The 23941-nt window shown below is 37.4% G+C and overlaps 1 protein-coding gene across 13 annotated transcripts in view; it reads right to left on the bottom strand.

Moving 5' to 3' along the window:
- ATP9B (ATPase phospholipid transporting 9B (putative)) overlaps positions 1 to 23941 on the bottom strand; it is a 114607-nt gene that overhangs the window by 65291 nt on the left and 25375 nt on the right. For 7 of the 13 annotated variants that reach the window (XM_083518580.1, XM_083518575.1, XM_083518581.1 and 4 more), the window contains exons 5-8: positions 23552 to 23660; positions 18047 to 18105; positions 14945 to 14996; positions 4496 to 4590 (exon numbers count right to left, since the gene is read on the bottom strand). In XM_083518580.1, coding sequence (XP_083374706.1) covers positions 4496 to 4590; positions 14945 to 14996; positions 18047 to 18105; positions 23552 to 23660 — 315 coding nt within the window. The remainder of the gene's footprint in view (positions 1 to 4495; positions 4591 to 14944; positions 14997 to 18046; positions 18106 to 23551; positions 23661 to 23941) is intronic. The other 6 variants (XM_083518579.1, XM_083518576.1, XM_083518578.1 and 3 more) reach the window with 2 other exon arrangements.

The raw sequence follows: 23941 nt of genomic DNA, 5'->3' as shown, positions 1-23941 counted from the left end.
ATATAGTTCTCTATATACATTTTTAAAGAAAAGCAAGCAAAAGTTCCTAACATAATCAACAAGTAAATTTATCAGGATGTTTCCATTTAGTTTTAAAAGACTGCAACTCTAACCATAGCTTCTTCTTCACATTCTGCTGAATTATTTATGCTTGCTCATATATTTTATTCATATTTTAAGAGAGCAAATCAGATTTCAACATCTTCCATTACAAATCATCTGTTTTTATGCTAAATCATCAACCATTTATTGTAAGCTTTCACACAAACTTCCATTCAGTGCATTTTTGTTCTTCTAAGTTAGTTTTCATCAGCCTCTTGAGAAATAATTCATATGAAACTAATACACATGTGGTGTCCTATATCTTCATCATTCAGTTCTTCTCAATCTGTTATCACCTACAATTTAGATAATCCAGGCTATTATGTGCTTTATTGTGCACAGAAAAATAAGAGTCTCAGTACAGCAGAAAACTAATACCACACACATACTTGTAATACAATAAAAACTATTAATGAAGTGAGCCAAGCACGAAAGTTTTTTTTTTTTTAACTTTACATACTCTCATGCTTTGCAGAAATGGTTAAGCTGTGAACAAGTGAGATCACTTTAACATTTGCCATTTTCCTTGAAACAGCATAGCCATCACATCTAAATTGTCAAAAGCAAGGAAAGAGCTAGTTATATATCATGAAAAAATGATATACCCAAAGCCTCCATGACAAACTTCAAAATTAGAGAGAGTAAATGTTTATTGCTGATTCTATACCTCTGTCACCATGCAATTTATTTTAAAACTAAGACTAAAACAATAATGTTTCTAAACTTATTGATTCTCATACACTGTCACTTATGTTTTTTAGACAAGAGAAAATTAAGACCATTTGAATTGGCAAATGTAAGTTAAAAGTAAGGGGACTTACAACACATTGTATCATGGAAATATAAGATTTAAACAATTATTAGAGAGAGGTTGTTTAGCTGAACATCTCCGTCTAACTTACAGGGAAGCATTTTGTAAGGATGCATCTAATTGTTTGCATAAGTCATGAAAGAACTAAATGATGGCACAATAATGACAATGTTTTCCTCTACAGTTCACAATAATAATTTAGAAATCACTCTAGAGTTATCAATAATGTAGAAAAACCTCCTCTATTAGGTCAAGGGCAACATTTGTTCACCTTACTTAAAGATCATTAAAATACATCCTTAATCATAACATGCAGTTCATTACAAATAAAATTGCCTCTGGTTCAATAAAACTAATTAAATGTAAATGGTATTGTTTACTGCTGTATGGATCTTTTGATATAAATCAGCAAGTCACCATTTATTGAAAATTACAGTGACCTCATTGCTGCTAATAAATTTCCGTGATCATTTAAGCCAGAGAAGAATATCCCAGAATATGCACAGTGCAGAAAGACACTATCCCACATATGACTATGAAACCAAGAAACCTAACCTGGGTGTTACAGTTCTTACAGCTCAGCCATCATTAAATGACTTGTTGAAATTTTAATTCTCTGATCACATTAAGTGGTTTTGGAAGACAACAAAATCTGTACTGATCATCTTTGGTGGTGTCATCTGTTCTTTAAGAAAGCTCTAAAGGTTTACCGGTTTATTTATTCTGGGTGTCACTGTGGATAAGGTTACAGTCCTACATTGATGATGGAACTGACAGCCCATGACAACACAAGATACAATCCTTTACATCGGATAACTACAGAAATCAAAATGAGTGACAGTTATGGACAGTGTATGTTAACTACATGACTATATTGCTTAGTCTACATCTATGCATGCTCTGTTTCTTTTCCTTTAACTACTACTTTAAATATTAAAAGGAGTGCAATTTCCCAATACTTTTAGGGCACATGTAGCTGTATCCTTTTTTTTACGTGAATTGTGACTACTTAGAACTAGTCTTGTTTAACCCATTTATTCAACGAAACCTTGACTTTTAAAAGATTTATGTTCTCTATATTAGTAACCTCATATGTTATCCCAGAGGTCAGGGCTGAATCCTTGTTAGTGGCATTAAGAATGTACCGGAGTCCAAATTAAACCCTGTTGCTGAGGGTTAATCATTTCCTGAAAGTTAAGCTTTCTGACTTGGAAAACCCACTTCCTAATTTTGATCACTTCTCCATTAAGGGGTGGGGGCACTCTCTGTTCTCAGAATCACGTGTAAGCATTTGGAATTGGTTAGTCAAGTGCTTCCCTAAGGACTAGGTCACTGGAGTTGTTGAGGCACAGAATTAAATAAGATTTATCTTGTATATAGGAGGACATGTGTACTCAAAAAGCTCTCAGACATCTGTACTTTTGCTTGCTATTTCCGTGGATGAAGCTAGGAGACAGTAGGCAGCAACTGCTACTGTCTCTCATCAATCCTCCATAAAGGGTGGAAGATTTAAAAATGCCTTGCAAAAACTTTTACAGAATTACTGATTTCTCTAATGCCTGAATATTTTATGTTCTGTGGACTGCAGGAGAAAGTGGCAGTAGGATGAGATCTTAAACAGGCAAAGCTGCAATGACTGCAGCGAATGTGGACTGTAGCAGAGGTGAAATTATGAAGCATCTCCTCAGCCATTTTAGAAGCAGCCCAGCAGGTGGCATTCAAGAATTACTGTAAAACTGAATCAGCCCATCCTCAGCAAAATGCAATTCATTTGCTTACATGATAACCAGGGAATCATACAATCACAATTTATGTGTGTGCGTGAGCACTGGGGGTTAAACATTATTAAATATATATGACTCAGATGAACTTTGGTGGCAACTATTAAACTGCAAGGATTTTGAAGCATTTCATATAATAGGGTTTAGTTAAAAATACACAATTTGAGAGCTTTTAAGTATCTTTGTTTTAAGAAAATCAACTTAGCTGCCCTTCTCCTGACTCAGTTATTTGGTACCATAGATGCTGTTCAGGACTGCAGCATCTCTCTCAGTCACAGACACAATGTGATGTGCAAAACAGAGAGGGGGGGTTCACTCTCTGCCATTATTCCATTCTCCCACACAAATTACCCTCTAAGGTCATTTAACAAATTTTGGTGATTCCCGTGACAAATTGTCTCTGAGGTATTTGTAGCTCTTGTATTTGCAACATGGCTGTACTCACATATACCTGATTATGTAAAGTAACCCTACCAAATGAATGCTGTAAACATGGCTCCCATAGTTTCTACAATAGCAGTAACTCCAGAAAGGGTAGCTATTCCAAAGAACAAAAATCCTTTGGATTCAAGATACTGCATATATTTCAAACAAATATGAGTTTCAAACAAATAGCAGCATCACTATAGCTGCACATTATTGGTTTTATTTCAGAAAAAAACCTGAGAAATGCATTTACTATTTACTGGGTTAAGCGGCAATACTATTCTTTCACACTAAATAAAAAGCAGAAACTCAAAGTAGCAAATACATCACACTTTAAAAAAATTTAAAAACTATATTTTCAGCACAAAGTGATGCATATTTTATTCAAAATGGAGTCTCACTGTTTTCAATGTAACTTAGTGAGTGTGCTTATAATTTCAGCCTTAATCTAATTTGTTAATTTCAACTGTGGATTTCATCACACAGGTGAATAGAGCAGACCATAGTTTATCTTGTTTGAAGGCACACCTGGGTGACTATAGCTGTCAGGTCACAGAAGGTAAATAAGAATGCTCTAAGTTATTTTCTGTTAGAGTAATGTCACAACTAACTGGAAATAGCCACTGAATTCCCTACTTTCATTTAGCCAGATGTTTCCAGCTTTATGGTACATATTCTGTATTTCAGGACCAACACACACTGTAGCTAAAATCCAAATTGTTGTCTTAGGCTTGCACATGTCTAGTGGGATTTTAGGTTTTTCCCTTTGAACTCATTCCTCATTTCACCTTAAGAACTGCTTTTGAAACTTCTTCCAATTTCAAAATCATTCAGCCATGCTGCCTGAGAAACAAATCAGATATCCCTAGGATAACATGTAACAACTTGTACAGTTTGAAATTAAAATATTTATATTCTACTCATTCCATGCTTGAGGTGCCCTACAACCATAATTATGAACAGCCACTATTTATAAAAACAAAAAAATACAAGCAAGCAAACCATTAGAAAACAACAGCTTGTATATACCAATTCTACATTTTCTCTTTGAAAGACCACCTTTCAATAAATACTGTAAGCATGTTCAATACACTGACAATATTAAAACAATAATTCTTGTCATATTTCCTTAAGCACCACTTTAAATTTAATTACCCGGGCATACAGTAACAGAGAATATAATTAGTGGGTCTCCAGTAAATGCTGCTACTCCAACTTTAGTGTCTTCTGATTTTATATATACTTACTGTTTACGGAAAGTCAGTGTTATGCACATACAATTTTTTGATCTGGAAATTTTAAACACAACTTCTTCATAACATGTATCTGCAGAAGGCACAGTGAAAGAAGTGAAATGTATAACTACAATGCTTACCCCTAAAGCTGGCAATCTCTGTGTGCAACTAACAGCAACTTTTAGTTTCCAGTCTGTTTCACCATCTAGCTGATCAGTTCGGATAAAACATGAACCTTAAAAATGCAAAAGAAACAAAAACATGACAGATGTTTTAGATCCCATTAAAATGGAAATGGACATAAACTATGGGAGCGTTGCTTTTGAAATGTCTTACAGCAACGTTCTTAACTCTAGTAGGGCACAGGGAAACAAACAGGAAGATTCCTATAGACACAGTGCAAGAGCCAAAGGCATGTGTATGCAAAGTTTTTCTTGAGTTTCCTGAACCTTTTTAAACTTCACAAAGTTAACATTTTAGGATTCTCACGTCTGACTTGCCTTGGTAGCCAGCAAAACTATATGGCTTCTCCTGCTCTTCCTTCAACCCAAGAGAGAGGGGCAAAATGCTATCCCTGCAGTTGTGCTAGACCACACATCTTCAACCCTTTCAGACGCAGGACCCACTTTAAACCCAAACATGCATTTAGGGACCCATTTCTTAATCTTTTGCCATATATTTGTTTGGTGGTAGTGCTCCTGCTATGACCCACCTCGGATCATGTCACAACCCACCAGTTGAAGAGCAGTATGATAGAGAAGCTACTGCCTTCAGAGGGACTCTACTTCTTGAAGTCACTGCTTTCAAGCTCCAGTGGCACTATAGGCATGAGCTTACCGCCTTTTTTTCAGAGCTTGTGAGCATTGTGCTTGCATTCGGACTGGGCTTTTGAAGCACTCTGAAGCAGAAGAATCTCTTTGAAGCCTGAGCACTCTGAAGCCCATGGTAAGGTCAAAGACAAACACACTCATCTCTCACTTTGTGCTTTTGTTAATACAGTGGTATCTCAGGCTACATATGCTTCAGGTTACATACGCTTCAGGTTACAGACTCCACTAACCCAGAAATAGTGCGTCAGGTTAAGAACTCTGTTTCAGGATGAGAACAGAAATCGGGCTCCGGCGGCACGATGGCAGCAGGAGGCCCCATTAGCTAAAGTGGTGCTTCAGGTTAAGAACAGTTTCAGGTTAAGAACGGACCTCCGGAAAGAATTAAGTACTTAGCCTGAGGTATCACTGTACATAGACTCACTCCTGGTGAACCCATTTTTGGACTCCTGTTTAACTTAGTAGAGAATGTATCAGCCAAGGTTTTTCTAGCAAATCAGTTTTCCAATATAAGGACCAACCAGCAGAAAAACTTAAGGGGAAAATTTTCAGTCTTCATGTACTAGCTACATATTAAATGAACTTACTAGGGATGACCAGCACAAACTGACTATGTGCTTGGGCAATTGACTGAGCCACTGGCAGCCAGAGGTTAGATCCAGTGGGCTACCAGCTGGTCAATCCTGCTGCAGAAAACAGACTATAGCATAAACACAAATCTATTGTGTAATAATCCTAGTAGACAACTCTACTTTCATCTTGGAAAATTGCTGCCCAAAATGTGCACTGGCAAAAATCCATCTTCCCTTATGTGGCTTGAATCATTTTACATTGCCAAGTAAATGCTCACTTGTAGCCTGATTCAAGTGTCAATTTCTCAGAAATAATGGGGAATGATGGAATTAAGAATGGTGTGTTCAAGAATGAGATTAAATCAATACATTTTTGGTGCCATACTCAAAGGTCCCTGATGCAAGTAAAATCTAACTAAACCAGCAATTTAAGACTGAAGGCACCTGAATTTATAACTAACCTAAAGGTGGAATCTTCACACAATACTCTCTCAGAAGAACTTACAATGTCCAATGTCTACACTATTTTATAAAACATGTAAGAAATAAAACTTTTTTTAAAAAAAAGACACTTTCATAAAGTACTAAATTTCAAACAATGCTAAATCAAACTTTGGTTCACAGCTGAAAACTACACATGTCCTAAAAGACGGGCCGAGGCCTGTATAAAATAATTAACTACTTCTGGAAAATCCAAACATAGTAAGCATTTTTCAGACATAGCTATTGAAATTGAAAACACTGTAAATAAGCATAAGACAACGTGAGAATGCCACACTCCTATAGTACACTCTAATCAACAGTCTATTTTCCATCATACTTTCCCTATACAAGACATTTCATGGTTCTCTTTACCCTTCCTGTCAATGGCTGCTCTCATCCATCAATTTCATTTAGAATTATACTATAGATCAATGCAGTTCAAGACCAGTGTGGCTCCTGTGAATGGTTGACTGCACATATATTCATTTAATAGAGCTCACACTATGACATGTATTGGCCAGCTGCATTTCCTCTCCACTTCAGCAGTTAATTTCATCAATAACTTATCTCATAGTCCGTTTCCCTTTTATCCAGAAAAAGAGACTGCTTTGTGCCAAGTCAGCTTTCAATAGTGATCACTACAGCAAAACCTAAACAATAAAACGTCCTCCTATCCAGGCATTTTGAAATAATTCTTTAGCACTATTGGCAAGACTTTTCAATGTACCAAGACATACTAATTCTTAAGTTTAGATAATGAAAGTTCAAAAGTATAAAAATTAAACAGGCAACAGCAAAGAACACATAAGAAATAACTAACTGCTGTTAATTTGAATACTTTATTAATAATTTACATAGGCTGAGTTCACACATGATGTTAAGCCAAACAATGGCTTGGCATGAAGGATCAAATATGCAGATTCCTAGAAAAAGGAAGCTCATGGTCATTTTGCCCCTCCTGCAGTTCTGCTGTATTCACATTGCTGTAAGCCAAGCCATGGTTACATTTGAACCTGGGCTCATGGTTTAAGAAACCATGAGCTGTAAGCCATAGAACAAACCTTGACTACATCTCATGATTTGCCTGGAGCTAAACAAAACAACAAGCCTGGATTCAGATGTAACGCTAAAACAAACCATGGTTTAGCTCACAGAAGCACAGGCAGGCAGGCAAAGAGAAAGAGCAAATATCTTCCCTTTGAGAACTCATGTTTGCTTGTTCTTGCTAAGACATGGTTTGATAGTGTTATATGCGAACCAGGTCATAGTTTGCATACCGCTTGCCAAACTGAAACTGCAGTCATCCACAGCTATGACAAATAAACAATTCCTTTAGAAATGAGAGGTGAAAATAATTATATTTATTTATATTTATACTTATTTCCTTGTTTCTAATCTCATCACCTTATTGGAACCATACTTTCAAACTTTTCTCTATGACTACAAGGGTTTAATTTTTAGTTTGATTTTTAACATAAAGGATCCAATACAGAAATAAACTAGAAGGGAAAAATTGAAGCTCCTTACCAATATTCATTTTTTTGACTGTACATCTCTAAATGTCCCACTTAAATGTTGCATAATTGGTGAAAATTGGAAGATATTAAGACTCTAGCATTAATTGTTGCCTAGTATTGATTTCTTTTGATATCATCAACTATGGCATCCCTCTGACCTGCTTATCTGGGTTTTGCTTGGGAGAAATGGTGTTATGGGAGTCCTTCCCTAAGTGATCTCAGAAGGTGGTGCTGGGGCTGTTGGCTTATGGGGTGTGTCAGTTTTCCACCTTGTCCCCTATGCTTTTTAACATCTACATAAAACCACTGGGAGAAGTAATCTGGTAGTCTGGGCTAAAGTGTCAGCAGTATGCATATGACACTCAGTACTATCTATTTTTAAAGACATATTCCACTCCTCATTACAGGTGATCTTGGGGTGGGTCAAAACAAAATATAACACAATAAAAACAAAAACAAAATAGAATACACTTTAAAAACAGGCACCACCCCTCATCCAAATAAGAATTAGCCATCCTCTGAACCCAATCAGTCAACCCCCCTCAGTCACTCAGGACTATCTGGGGTTCTCTAACACATCAGAGACCGCTATATTTGTCATTAGTACAGTCAATCATTCTACTTTTCAAAGCTCAGAGAGGTTTGCATGGGACTTCTGTTTATCTAAGCACTGATGTTATCTGCACACACTTAATAACATTGCATAATCATTGGGTGCTCCCAATCCACTCACTAGACCACTGCTACCAATACCAATCTGATCTCTCATCCTCCAGTATTATGCACAGGCTTTGCAAATAAGTTCATCAGTAGTCTGTCTACTAAAACATGCATGAATTTACAAGAGAAAGTCAAGAGTTACATGACAGCCTCTCATTGCTGCTTCCCCTTTACAAAGTTTAATAGATCAAAGACCCATATTAATAAGACATTGCAAAATGAACCTTCCAAGATTTCCAGTGGTCAGCTGACCTGCTCATGCTGATCAAAAGAAGGGGTGGAGTAGGTAGTCTGTGTCAGTGCATTTTCATTCCTCCACTTCACCCTAGCCTAGAGTCAGAGACATGGTGCAGCTAGCTAGCCATGCAGCTTAATTTACTTCCATCTGATATCCCCCCTGCCCAGTGTGTGAACTATAGGAAGAATAAGGGGAGCGGATGGCACTGTGGTCTGAAGCCTGAGCCTCTTGGTCTTGCTGATTGGAAGGTCGGCAGTTCGAATCTGCACGACAAGGTGAGCTCCCATTGCTCTGTTCCTCTGTGTTGTACCTAGCTTCTGCGAACTTAGCAGTTCCAAAGCACACCAGTGCAATTAGATAAATAGGTACTGCTGCAGTGGGAAAGTAAATAGCATTCCCGTGTGCTCTGATTTCCATCACGGTCCTTTATGCACCAGTAGCGGTTTAGTCATGCTGGCCACATGACCTAGAAAGCTGTGGACAAAGGCCGGCTCCCTCGGCCTGAAGCCAGATGAGCACCACAACCCCATAGTCGCCTTTGGCTGGACTTAACCATCCAGGGGTCCTTTACCTTTTACAGGAAGAATCCAAGTCTGCCACTGAACCCAGAAAGATGAGTTATAAACAGGGCTACAAAGCAGCAAAAAGATACTGAGGGAAGAAAATGGAAAAATAGAGAAAAGTGTGTGTAAATAAGGAAGCCACCTCCACAAACAGCAGAAATTTCTGTCAAAGGTGTGTCTGTCAAAAAATGCTTGTGTATGCAGAGAGAGGTAGCATAATGCTCTGCCCCTTCCCTTTGGCCAATCTTGCCATGACTGGGCGGTCTACAAGGGCTGGGATTTTAGTTCTGTCAAAACAAGTTATGGATGAGACTTGAGCTGATCCTATACAAGGCAAATTTCTCCCAAACTGGGATTCAAGGTATATGCTGGTCACCCTTCAAGCTGAAGGAGTCTTTTCCATATTGGCATATTTTTTGCTTTCCCTGGAGTAGTCTTTTATATGATATTTCTACATTAGCCTTGTCATATTAAGAAAATAAAAGTCAACTCCTTAGGAGATACCAGCCCATTCCACTTTCAGAATTTTTATCTTGATGCAGGACTGACCATCCAGTTTTTGCTAAATATAAAATTATTTAGTATTAGCTGAGTAAGTCATTTGACTCGGGAATTAATGCTCAAGGCAGGAGGTATAAAAAATAAAGAACTTCTTATGAAAAACAGGAAGTTGCAAGCATTATTTTTATCCAGAACTCACAGATAAGATACACTGTTAAACATGAATATGAATAAATGATTTGCTGAGACAAAAGCTGAATATTTTGGAAAACTTCAATTAATAATTTTGCAATATTACAAACTAGCTGCAAATAAACACAAGGAGAGCTGAATATATATGTAAAACTTCAATTAAAATTGGGGGGGGGGACCCTAAGCTAGATAAATCGTTGTTTTGTCTTGTGTTGTACCTAAGGTAAAATTATGTACCTAGGGTAAAATTATGCTCTCATTTTCTTTGTATTAAAGCTATAACCATGATGCTTTAAATCAATTATTCAGAAAGCCTCAAATTTTCAACATGATGCAACTGAGTAAGATTTGATTTACTTTTTTTTTAAAGAATGAGATTATGCTAACATGTTCTCCTTTTATGCCACCGTGCAGCTAAGGCTGTATAAATAGAAGCTATTCTGTCTGTATTCTCTCTCAAGTGTTGTGTCTGATAAATTTTTCACAAATGAGAACATTAGCTACAACTAATGCCAGTTAAGCCTCACCAAAACTGAATTATTAAATCTTCTTGCCTATATCCTGTTACAGACTTCTTATGAATACTTGATTTTATTTTGTATAATTGACAAGACTTGTCAGGAAAGGGTGGTTTTAATGGCAATCAAATTAAGATCAACTGGTATAAGTGTCACAATGAAGAGTCTGTGTCAAGTGCTGAAGAATTAATTGATGGGTTATTGAGAAACAAGGCATGTGAAGCTGTCATAAAGTGTTGTAATATTAGCAACCTGCTTGCTATGAGTTAGAAACTAAGAGCCCAGGGTTTTATGTCTACACAGAACAAAAGTTTATTTTAAATCATTTATATCACTATATTGCAGGAACATTTTAAGCAGCTGACAAGCTGAAGAGCACCACTGAGTTGACATGTTGGGGGTACAGAGCTTCATTTACTATATTCAGAAGAAAAGTTCAGCTTTGATAGCTTACGGTAAAAAGGAACTGTAATATATGACAAATATTTATGCCATAATGTTGTCACACTTGGGACACAGGGAAAAACATATTGACATTTATAAGAGATTGATGAAAATTAGTTCTAAAGCATTAATTTTTCCTAATACCACTGAAAGAACTATGTTCACTCAGGAGATATTTGATCTGAATTAAGAAACTGATGAAGCAATTGATTAATTGGAATTTAAGCCATCAGTCACTGGATCCATCAACAGAATCATTTACATTCTAAACAATCAGCTTATGGTCCAATAGGATACCATGTATTAATACACAGTCAATATGATACCCCTGAACTCATCACAATTCCTTATTGACAAGCACACAGATGCTTTTAATCCAAGCTTGATCACGCTGCATATATTTTAGGGGTCTTATATTGACTCTGTACGTTTTAGGAATTTTTATTTTATTAAATACATTACAGAATTATTTTGCATTCACTGAGCATCATCCAGAGAAAAGGAGATATTTAAAGCATCTGCCCACGTTCTTAAATTCTAATTATACAATTTATATCCTCTTTAGAAGTAGAAGCACATCCCAAACCTTCCTTTTCCTTAAGCATTTAAAAAATCAAAAGGGTTAAAGCAAGCAAATTGTCATGCGCAAGCAATGAATTCATTTTGAAATTATATCCCATTTTTGAGAAGCACTGAAACAGGACAATTGTGATAGACATAATACTAACTAGTTTAAATTTATATACTGGAACTAATCAGAGTTGGAAGGGACCATGAGGGTCAGCTAGTCCAACCCCCTGCAAAGTAGGAATCTTTCATCCAATGTGGGGGGGAAGTTCCATTATGCGAGTTGAACTCATTGTACTGACAAAATGATTTAGCTGGAATTCACCCATACTTATTAAGTAATACACAGCATTCATTTAGCACTGACACCCTGGGCTCCTTTGGGTGGAAGGGCTGAATATAAATTTAATAAATAATAGATAGAGTGTTTGAGCATTCAAAACATTGTATATATAGGTTGGTATTTAAGTGGCAGGTGTGATGTTCTACACAGAGTTCAGTTCCAATTAACAGTGGAAGTCCCTGCATTGCCAAAACACCCCTCCCCACCCCTGCCCCTCACCCACAGCAAAAAAAAGGTCAAGGGCCCTCAGGTCCAGTAAATACCTGATAAAGTGCCACCAGCAGTCAAAAAAAAATGCACACCCCTGCATTCTGGCCCTTATTCTTGTGTAAATATTGCAACATCACTAGAATGTGGGTGAAAGACACCCCCATATTGCAGCTGAAGGGCTGAGCCTGATAAAAATTAACTTGCCTAAGACCACTTTGCAATTCATAACAGGAGCAAGCTTTAAACCAAGGATTGTTTTTTCTTTTCAGCTCAGTCTTGGCCACTACACTACACTAGCTCTTTAAGTATTAGCATATTAAGTATACTATTAGTATACTTTGTATTAATGCTATTATTCCACTTGAGTTTATATATAAAACAATAGGTAGAACACATAAAAGCGATATTATTCAGTGGCTTGAGATAGGTGTCAAAACATTGCTAGCCTGAGTTAAATCAAATGTTAAAACTGGAATAGGAGCTGAGATACGGGAACAGATTAAAGTAGTTTGGACAGATTGTTGGCAGTCACTCATGCCCTGAAGATAAAAGTTTATTTGGCCGTATGTGCAAAACTTCACTATAGTCATTTGTCATTCTCTGTAGCAATACATTTCCCAAACTTTCTTTCGTTTCAAGACAGGTAGGTTTTAAAATGTATGGTTTCTAAACATAATAGATATTTCCAGAACACGTGCCACAACTATTACAGCCTTATTATTCTGTAGCAGTGCTTAGAAAGAGATAGGAGGTGACACTTGAGTTGAACAGCTGAATTCCAAAGTGATACTACATTTTCTGTGCAATTTCAGAGGTTCAAAGTGTCAAACATCCTTGTGCAAAAAGCCACAAAACACTTATCTGTAATTAATTATAATGTATAAATGCACAAAACAACTAAGTAACATTTTTAATGAAATGTAACAGGTCTTCTTTCAGGTTACCTGCTACAGTACTTAACATAATTCTGTAATTTCTACAAAAAATTGGAGGCATAGCCAGTAATTTAAATTCACCACTGCCGCTAATTTGAGAAGGCATAATCTAAGACGACATAACTAACTACCCAGAATATATAAAAAGCAAAAGTAGTTATGTTGGTCCACAACAACCCCCACCCCCCAGCACCACATTCCACAGGTGAGCAATATCATACAGCTACCTGTTAAGTGTATAAACACAGGAACACACTCACCACCTCCTCCTCCAGCACAGTCATGGTGAGGAGGAAGTACGCAAGCTTCAGCTTCTACTTTGAATTCTACTAAATTCTACCAGAATTTTTTATTCTTTTTAATTTTTGTAGAATCACTTTTAATTATACCAAAATTAACCAGTTTGTCAGTTTTGATGATGCCTGCTTTAAAAAAAAAAATGTTTAGGCAAGCTCACCCATGTATTGAATTTTAACAGTTAAAAATTGCTGATTTTAATTATATTTTGATCATTTTTATGTCAAAATGTTTTAAGGTTTGATTTTATCTGTATTTTAAATGAGTATCTTATAGCACTTTGTGCAAACTTCATAGAGATTTTTGTCAATTAAGCAGGGTATAAATCTTGGTTAAATAAAAATAAATAAAATAATGCTGCAACAATGTGTGGTTAAGTGAAAGCTTCTAAACTACTCCTCGCAGCTGTACTAGAAGAGAGGGGAGGGATGAGCATATTAGCCAAGGTTAATTAACTATGGCTCAGCATGACATCTAAACACAGCCACTATATGAATTTATCACATCAATGTAATATACCAACAGTGTAATCTTATGTATATTTACTCAGACGTAAGTGCCATTGATTTTAACGGGGTTACTCCCTAGGAAGCGTCAGGACTGCAGTGTAAGACTAGAATTCAGAGCACTACAAACTAAAGGAGCAATATCTGTTGCACAGTTCCACAAGTAAACAACCAGCTTTTGTATAATCTGTATGCACTAGAGATGGAGGAAGCGACAAAAGAGTCCCAAGCTAAGCCGATGGACAAGATTGCCAACTACCAGGGCACACACCAATTCCTGCTGGGATACCACCACAGTAGTAGAGCTAAAACAGAGGCCTGGCTCTATTGCCAAGATGAAGGAGACATCAGCTCCTACCAGGAAGAGACAGGGAGTGTGGTCAAGCAGAGTTCCAACAAAGCCTGTAGCCACTAGTTCAGGGGTCAGCAAACTTTTTCAGCAGGGGGCCGGTCCACTGTCCCTCAAACCTTGTGGGAGGCCGGACTATATTTTGGAAAGAAAAGAAAATGAACGAATTCCTATGACCCACAAATAACCCAGAGATGCATTTTAAATAAAAGGACACATTCTACTCATGATTCCTGAAGCTGATTGGCCTGGATCCGGCCCCTGGGCTTTAGTTTGCCTACCCATGCACTAGTTCATAACCCAGCCAGTCACCGACAATGAGCATCAGCTCTCAAACAACATGGGTTGGGGGGGGGCGGGGAGATGATAATGGCCTCACAGGCCCTTCCATCTTAAATCTAAGGGGGAAAGCTAGTATGGCAGCAGCAAAGAGTGGATGTGGCAACTCCACCCACCACATGTAGCTAAATTGTGCATTGTCTGTGCTAGGGGTTACATATTAGTTCACGGAAGACTACATGGGCATGCAGTTTTATTTTCTCCCTGCCAGGTTTGCTGCCTTATACAAAAGACATAGCTTTTACACAAATAGAATCATGATCCTCTCTAAAGCTGTATAAATACTTTTTATTTTCGATCAGGTGTTCCTATCTACTTAAAAAAGAAAAGAAAAAAAGCAGAACTACAGAATCAATCCAAGAGGATCCATTTGAAAACAGCAATAATATAAACTTTCAGTTACTATAATCACTAGTGTATATCCTTCACGAAGCATCCACAGAACAATACCAGAAAATATCAGCATACCTGTTTTTTCTGACGTTCTCAGAAACACCATATCAGATGGAATTCGCTGATTCTGTTGGGGGGAAGTACGGCATGTTTGTTATATATATGTGTGTGTGTATAGAGAGAGGGGGGGCATTTAATTCTAAGGGTTGAATCCTATATAGTCATTGTGTTCATGGAACAGAATTACCCCCTCCTCTGTGTACCCCTGAACCCACCCAAATCTGCTCCAGAAACATAACGACTTGGTTTCCAACAAATACATTATTTATACAAACCAGTAATATTTCAATAAGCAACAGCTCTTTAAATGAAGTATTTATTTATTTATTTATTTATTTATCTATTTATTTAGGTGCAACACAAGAAACGTTTGGGGGCCAAAGGGATGTGAGCTTGCTTACACAAATCCCTTTGCTTCTAAAGCCATCACTGGGTCCTGCACTAGGCTGAATTGAAGCAAACAACTGTAGCTCAGTAACCATCTGACAATCACACTTCTAACCTGGATGGCTGGGGGCTAGCACTTGGGCATTAATTTTTACTGTGCGCTCTCTCTCTCTCTCTCTCTCTCTCTCTCTCTGTGTGTGTGTGTGTGTGTAATATTAGCAAACTTAAACCATCACTTTATTGTCTACATATCCCTTAACAATTATGTCAATTGTCCAATGGTGTTTCAATTCTCTTCCCCTTCTTTTCATTTTTTTAAACTATGTTTAACTTGCTAAACTATCAAAATGCTAAAGCTAACTGGGGTTGATTTTGTCCTCAGCAAATAGGATAAAGGAACCGTTAGCACTTTGCCCATATTACAAGATCCATAGTTACAAATAGCAGACATTAAGTACAATAAACATCAAAACGGCAGCACTAGTTTACGCTATCACTTTTCCTCCAACAGCCTTTAAGAATCAGGCATTTTAGACTGAGAACCCCCTCTGCACAGTGTCTTTGATCTCTGATCAAATAAATAGCCTTGCATTGCTGCTGTAAAGTATGTGTGTAAAGTAAACACAAAATGATGGGAAATGCAAACCTTTAGCGTTCTACAGAGAAATAACAGAAGAGCCTACTCCAACATCTAAGAAAAGCAAATGACGTGAGAATGCGTGTAGAATCTCATTTCACTCCATCAGAATTTTTTTAAAAAATGCTGCAATTTAATTGCATATTCCAAAACCATCCAGATCCTTCCTATATTGAGCAAAAAGTCTTTTTATATAGTAAGGTGGAAAGAGAGGGTACAGAAAAAATATAAATCTTACTGAAGAACATGAACTATATTGTATATTCAATACTTGTGAACCTACTATCTGCAAAACTGAGAGGAGAGGCAAAAGGCAACTTCAGAAGTCAATAAATCATTCCTTAAATGACAAACATAAAATCAGATGTGCTGTCTTTATATAGATTAACTATACATCTTTACAACTTCTCTTTTAATGTTGACATAAACCTTTTAGTCACATCTCAGGTTACTAGCGTTATCCTTTAAAACTGTTGCCCGTTAACAAGCTGAAGCTTTGACAAAAACGCAGCTCTCTCACACACCAGCAGACATAATTAATCTTACCATCCTCACTACAATGGCAGGATACCAATAAAAAAAGTTCTCATATTTGTCAGTTATGAGTTCCAATTATTTGTCTTTGTAACAAAAGTAAATATTTAAAATTATAAAGTCCTTCATACTGACAACAATGGTTGAAAAAGATCTACTTTAAATTTGCTAAAATGAAATAAATAAAATAAGCCCTACCAATTTACTCCAATTAATTATTTGGGAGCATATCCAGCTGCAACATTGCTGGAGCTATGCAAGGGTGGACCCAATCGCCCTGATCACCCTTGGGCAGGAGATCATTGCAAGCTTTATGTAATAACCAGGCATTATCAAGATTTTAAATGTGTTCTCTTGTATCCTATGTTCAGGGCTATGACTGGATGAATCCCAAGGCGGAATTAAGATTGCCGGAAGAAATATCAACAACCTCAGATATGCAGATGACACAACCTTGATGGCAGAAAGTGACGAGGAATTAAAGAACCTTTTAATGAAGGTGAAAGAGGAGAGCGCAAAATATGGTCTGAAGCTCAACATCAAAAAAGAAAAAAGAAAAAAAGATCATGGCCACTGGTCCCATCACCTCCTGGCAAACAGAAGGGGAAGAAATGGAGGCAGTGAGAGATTTTACTTTCTTGGGTTCCATGAACACTGCAGATGGTGACAGCAGTCACGAAATTAAAAGACGCCTGCTTCTCGGGAGAAAAGCAATGACAAACCTAGACAGCATCTTAAAAAGCAGAGACATCACCTTGCCAACAAAGGTCCATATAGTGAAAGCTATGGTTTTCCCAGTAGTGATGTATGGAAGTGAGAGCTGGATCATAAAGAAGGCTGATCACCAAAGAATTGATGCTTTTGAATTATGGTGCTGGAGGAGACTCTTGAGAGTCCCATGGACTGCAAGAAGATCAAACCTATCCATTCTTAAGGAAATCAGCCCTGAGTGCTCACTGGAAGGACAAATCCTGAAGCTGAGGCTCCAATACTTTGGCCACCTCATGAGAAGAGAAGACTCCCTGGAAAAGACCCTGATGTTGGGAAAGATGGAGGGTACAAGGAGAAGAGGACGACAGAGGACGAGATGGCTGGACAGTGTTCTCGAAGCTACCAACATGAGTTTGACCAAACTGCGGGAGGCAGTGGAAGACAGGAGTGCCTGGCGTGCTCTGGTCCATGGGGTCACAAAGAGTCAGACACGACTAAACGACTAAACAATAACAACAATGGGTGACATCCAGCAGTGCCTTTTTGACTGCAATGGGCTTCTGACTGTGCAACAGGACTTTCTCTTTTTCTGTTTTCCCCTACAGCCTCACTGTGCACCTTAAAATCTGCTCTGGAAGGTTGTCGTACCTTCCAGAGCAGATGAAGGGCAGGCTGCTGGCATAACATTATATAATGCCCATTAACCACCTATTCTGCTTGAAACCTGCTTTGTGGCAGGAAATTATACAAATAGCAAAAACGATAAATGTATACAGGCCAATACTTTAAGAGCTCTTATCTGTAGTGTGTGTGTGTCCCCAATCTAAAAAATATTTTAAAGTACCAACCTTTTCCACTATGATGAGATCGCCAACTTGAATGTCTGAGCTTTTAACTTGCACTTTACCTTTAAATAAACAAAAAATAAGTCAAGATAAGCAATAATCAAGAAATCACAGACACATTTTACTCCTTTGCTGACTTTTGTGGGAGTTTTTTAATCAAATAAATGTTTTTAAAAACCATTAAGAAGCTTACTTAAATACAACTAGCTTTAAAATAACTGTAACATCAATCTCTGAGAGAAATTTTGGAAGAATGATTTGAAATTTTCTGCACACTATACACTGAAAGAGAACTATATGAAAATGATTCATAGATAGTATTTAACTCAAAATCGATTGGCTAAAATGTACAAAATGTGGAATCGGATTTGTGTTCGAAATGTAAAGAAGTAGAAGGAACATTTTTTCATATGTGGTGGGCAAGCACATATTGGGAAATGATATATAACGAGATGAAAAAATGTCCAAAACAAAATCCCCCCCCCCTAAAAAAAAGAGCCTTCATGGGTCATATTTGACAGGTAGGCCCAAATAAATTATGATGTCAAGTAGAACCAATCTCACCCAAAAAGCAACATTTGGTGCCAAACGCAAACCCAAACAACTAAACCGACTGATTTCCAGCAAAATCAGTTCCACTGAGGAATTCTGATGGAACAGTGAGATGAAAAACTAATTTGGCACTTGAAATTAATTTTCTTTTGCAAAAAAGCAGTTCTTGCTTGGTGCAATGGCCATTAACACCAAGAAAACATACACTTATTCTTCAATAATTAATGAATATAAATTATAGTAAACATAGCATTACTCTGAGTGTCACAGGAAAGTCAGGTGAGTTAAACATTTAAATGAGAAACACCTATTAATACCTATTAATATGGGAAGTCTTGAAATTTATTCTCCTATCTGAAAACCTAAATTTGGCATCCAGAATACAGCTGACTCCCGAACGTATCTCAGATACTATTTATTCCCAATCATCCTGTGAACATCTTGCATGTCTACAACCTTTGCTTGAAAACTACAAAGTATCATGCACTTAATGCATGTATCCCAATTCTAAATACTTGTGTTTTTACTAAATAAGTACCATAGTGGGTAGACCCCATCTCCTTTCTGTGAAGTATTGCTCATTGTGGGGTGATAGCACTTAATGCCTCGTGATGTTGGTCTCTTGATTTATTCTCAGAATATGCCTTCCTGCCCCAAAATTCTAATTTCTCACAACACGGTAAGAGTTGTAGTTTTGAGAGTGAGACTTCTGTTTTACTAAAAAGCTTCGGTAAAATCATGTATTATCAGACTGCTGCTCTGAAGTACAGAATGTGTAAATTTATCCTTCATAGCATAGTGCACTTTTTAATGAATGCGGTAACAGGGACAGTTGTTTTCAATGCAAATGTACAAATTCAGGTAAGTTTTACCCTACGCCCACTTGTTTGCAAGGGGGCTGGTAGAACATACTTGAGCAATAAAAACGATAATTTAAAACCTTAAGATGTCTATAAACAATTCTCCTTTCACTATTAGAACCAGTAGTCATTTGATAACATTTCAGAAAACATACAAATTATATAATATTACAACTTTGGAAAGACAATTTGAGAAAAACATCAAATGCTATTCGTTGAATAAATTATTTTTGAAAACTATTTTTTCCTTCTAAACACATCTCACTAGCTAAAAACACTCTTCACCATCTGTGTAATTGCCAATAAAAAAGTCCAAAGCTGTCAGAAGTGACTGCATATCGAAGCTTTATAGTCCACCAAGGCGCAAGCCTTTGCCTAAAGCCGTATTGTGGAACTAGAACACAATTAAGTGTCTATCATAATTCATTACACTTGAATGGCTCAAGAAGATTGCAGTGGAGTTAAATAAATATAATCCTAGTCTATGAATGCCAACAAAAGATGTCCACAAACAAGGTAAGCAAAATTATGCAAATGCTGTAGTAGAAAGAATGTTAAGTCTCCTTTCAACATTTCTCTTCAAGATACTGTCTCTGTTTTGGTTAGTTAACCTGGTTCAAGTAAATAAATAAAAAATCCAAAAATGTGCTTATCGTCAAAAAAGCTAAACCTCTGGTTGTTTTCGAATCTGCATCCTGTCCTTCCAGCTCACAACAAAATTATCAAGGAGGTTCACATAAAAAGAAGATGACAATTTTCTAAAACAAGCTGTTATATTCATGCAAAGCTCTGAAATTTTGGGTCAAGAAATTGAAGCAATGGGAGATCAACAGAGGAATTAGGACAGGAGCAAATAGAAAGCAGTAATTGGTGAGAAACTGACCAGGTACTGAAGAATAATAAACCTACAAAGTGCTCTTAGCCAAGAAACGTCAGTAACTGTGACAACTGTCAAATTTTAGAGACGCAAAAGCATAGTGTGACCCAGAGGGGGAGATATTAATAGTCATGCCATTGTAGCAAGGGTATTCCAGTCCAAATGATTTTGGAATCTAGGACACTCATTTTACAGGTTTAGTAAATAACCATACAATTGATCCCAGAATAGTGGAACACATGAGTGTAAACTCTTGGGTGGGATATACCATATATACTTGAGTATAAGCCGACCCGAATATAAGCCGAGGCACCTAATTTTACCACAAAAGACTGGGAAAACTTATTGACTCAAGTATAAGCGGGTTCACCACACCACAAACCTGGTGGTGGCGGCAGCGGCGGAGGAAGAACAAGCAGCCCAAAAGGGCTGCTTTCAGGCTGCTCGTTCCTCCGCCGCCAACAGCGGCAAAGGCAGAGGAGGAGGAAAGAGCAGCCCGAAAGGACCCTTACTCGAGTATAAGCTGAGCGGGGCTTTTTCAGCATAAAAAATGTGCTGAAAAAGTCAGCTTATACTTGAGTACATACGGTATGTACCTGTCAGTAATAGTGGCTGTACTTCCATTTTAATCAGAAGAGCCATGGCAACAGTACTAAGACTGTTCAAAGAAGTTACTGTACTGCTTAATGCTGTAACTATTAAAATAGCTATATTGATCTATGATTCTTTGTGAGACCTATAGCTGGTACAGCATATACTAAATGCCCATTAATTAGAATACTACCTATATGATGTGGGGGAATGTTGGAGTTTCATATTAAAGACAGCCACAAGGAGCACCTTCCAACATATAAACTCCCCCTGCAATAGCTGCATTCCAACATAACAATAAGCTGAGAACCTTGGTTTAATAAACCATCCTGTGTATGAGCTGATGCACCTGGTCCAATCACACCCACTTTGATCTTCCCTTCATGCAAATGAATATACAAACCACAAAGAGAATAGCTTAGCATTATGTCTGAACTGGAACAAATAACTTGTTTCACCATGAAAAGCCATGAGAACTAGCCAGCCTTAAACCAAGAGTTGCTTGTTTATGAATCTTAACTTGTTAGGGAGAAACAAACCACAATGGGTTTGGACATAATGTTAAGCTACTTCCTTCCCTGTTTGCTTACCTGCTTGTACAACCAGCAGTGATAAGGCTGCGTGTACAAGCAAGCTGCTAATACACAGTAAGGTCTATAAAGCCAAGTTTCTTGGCTTACTGGTACATGCGAACATGGTCACTGAGGAAATGCTGTCCGTGCTACATCTGTCCTAGGTCAGACAGACATCACTAGACTTCACCCTTAGTAAAAACAGCGTGCACACAAATGAGCTGGGAATTGGGAAAACATACTTCTGCTAGTTTTCTCCAGAAGCATGATTGCAGGATGGAACTCTCATCATCAACAAACTTGCTCAGTTCAGGCGCACAACAAAAGCACAAAGGGAGTGGGGATATAAATTTAATAACTAATAACAATAAATAATAACAATATGCATAAGGGACTGATTAGTTGGGGGTAGAGGAGAAGAGAACTTGCAAGCATCTAGGCAAGGAGCAGAGAGGGAGAAATACTCTCTTTTCCAAGGATGGCATAAGTACAGGACTATAAAACATGAATTCCTGGCATTGCCTTTTAAGAACTAAGGCATGAACTTCCCTTGTTATGCATCATGAGGTTATGAAAGTTTATGAAAGTTTTACAAAAGATGCCATTCCAGGGGGAACAAAATTGTTTTTAAACAAGTGTGACCTTCCATTCCTTTGTACTCATTTGCAGTCATTCTTCCCTCCATCTGCTGTTATTTCAGAACAAAGGAAAAGGGAATGCATCACCATTGCTGAGCCATTGCCAAGGCAACGGGACCAATGCACCCTGCCTTGCCATGCTTTGGTAAGTTGCACTGCTTGCAGTTCTATGTAGCAACTTTCACCCCAAATAAGTTATTGTCATACAGTGCTGCATGTGACTGGTTGGAATAGAAGGGGGAGAGAGGCCGAAAGTAATGTACAACAGATGGACAGAGTGCACATTTGGATACATATTTGACTAGGTATCCATAGACACATTCTGCCCCTACTAGTCAAATGAGCACAACTAGGCTGTGTAAGAGGGTGTTTTCCAACATGCAGAGGGGGAGAGCAAGCCTACATGAGTGTTCTACCCTGAACTGGCCCATTAGGAGCCACAAAATCTCCTGCAATATTAAACTATCCTTTGTGGAGATTAGAAGGTTTTCAGAAAGTGGCAAACTAAATGGTAACATAAAAATGTAGCAAGCCACAATTAAGAGATGGTAGAAAATCTCTACATACAGAAAGAATACTCAATACATGGAGCCATGAAATAAAGAAAATAAGCAGTATAAGCTTCAACAAAAGGCATCGTTTAATGGAAATTTATAAGCAGAGTTTTAGTTAATAGTATTCATTTCTGTTCCAAAGGCTAGCCATGGATGAATGCATATGGATGATTTCAATGTATACATAATAGAGGGAAAACAGAATGTTAATTATTTTTATATTAAACACCAAATAAAATTAAAATCTATTCAGCAGTTTTACCAAATATATTGGCTTATTCTTTGAGTAAGATCAACACAAGAGAGAAATGTATGCTGTATTTAACATAACCTTTTGCCTTTGATAGTTTCATCTTTGAAGAATCTAGTGCAGACATGCACAACCTTTGAGTTAAATGCAATCCATGATTCATACATTGTTTATTTCAGGTTATAATGCCAGCATTTTAAAAATAATTTATACAGCACTCTTTAGAGAATTTTGGCATATGTATTTTATGTGTGATGAACTCATATTCTTATGCCTTATTCAAGTGATAGTGATTAACATATAATTTCCATCAGTTATAGCTAGTGGTAGTCTTGTTAGTTTCCCTCAGTAAAATCTACCAGGCCAGCATAATTTGTGACCCACTGCACTGAATGAAACCCACCAACCATGTATGGCAATCTTCTATTTGCTGCCTGCCTAGGATTACAAACACAGGAGACTGTTAAGCACCGAACAGGCCACAGTATATGCTAATAGGCTGTGTTTTTTTGGCTGGCCATAATTTGGAGGTCTTGTTTAAAGAAATAGTACTTCACACAGACCAGAAAATATGAATGCTATTCATGATTCACAGCGGAAAAAAGTTTGCCAACCTCTTATTGTAAGCTTGCTATATAATTGAGAGTTCATTTCCTTGTCTCGCTGGTAACGACGAAATTCATCAACTGCCTCTCGTAGCACTGTGACAGCCAAAACAAATCCCTGTTTAAAATATAACAAACATTTCCCGAAATGGAAAATATTTCTATTAAAATCCACAGATAAGAAAAGCATGCGCTTTATATTTCATTTTAGTAGGACTGTTTGGAGTTTTGTTGTGTGTTTTCTTCCCTTTTGCCAATGTCATAGTTATTCCAGAACAGCTGAGGAAAATTTGAGACATAGCCAATGATTTCTGGAAACATTTCCAAAACATGTGATAAAACTATTGAACAGGCTCTCATCACAAGAACAAAATATAGTACCCTCCACTCAAAGCTGTT

The sequence above is a fragment of the Podarcis liolepis genome (genome assembly GCF_965112155.1).
Source record: "Podarcis liolepis genome assembly, chromosome: 8".
NCBI lineage: Eukaryota > Metazoa > Chordata > Lepidosauria > Squamata > Lacertidae > Podarcis > Podarcis liolepis.
This window is presented reverse-complemented; position numbering and strand designations above follow the sequence as displayed.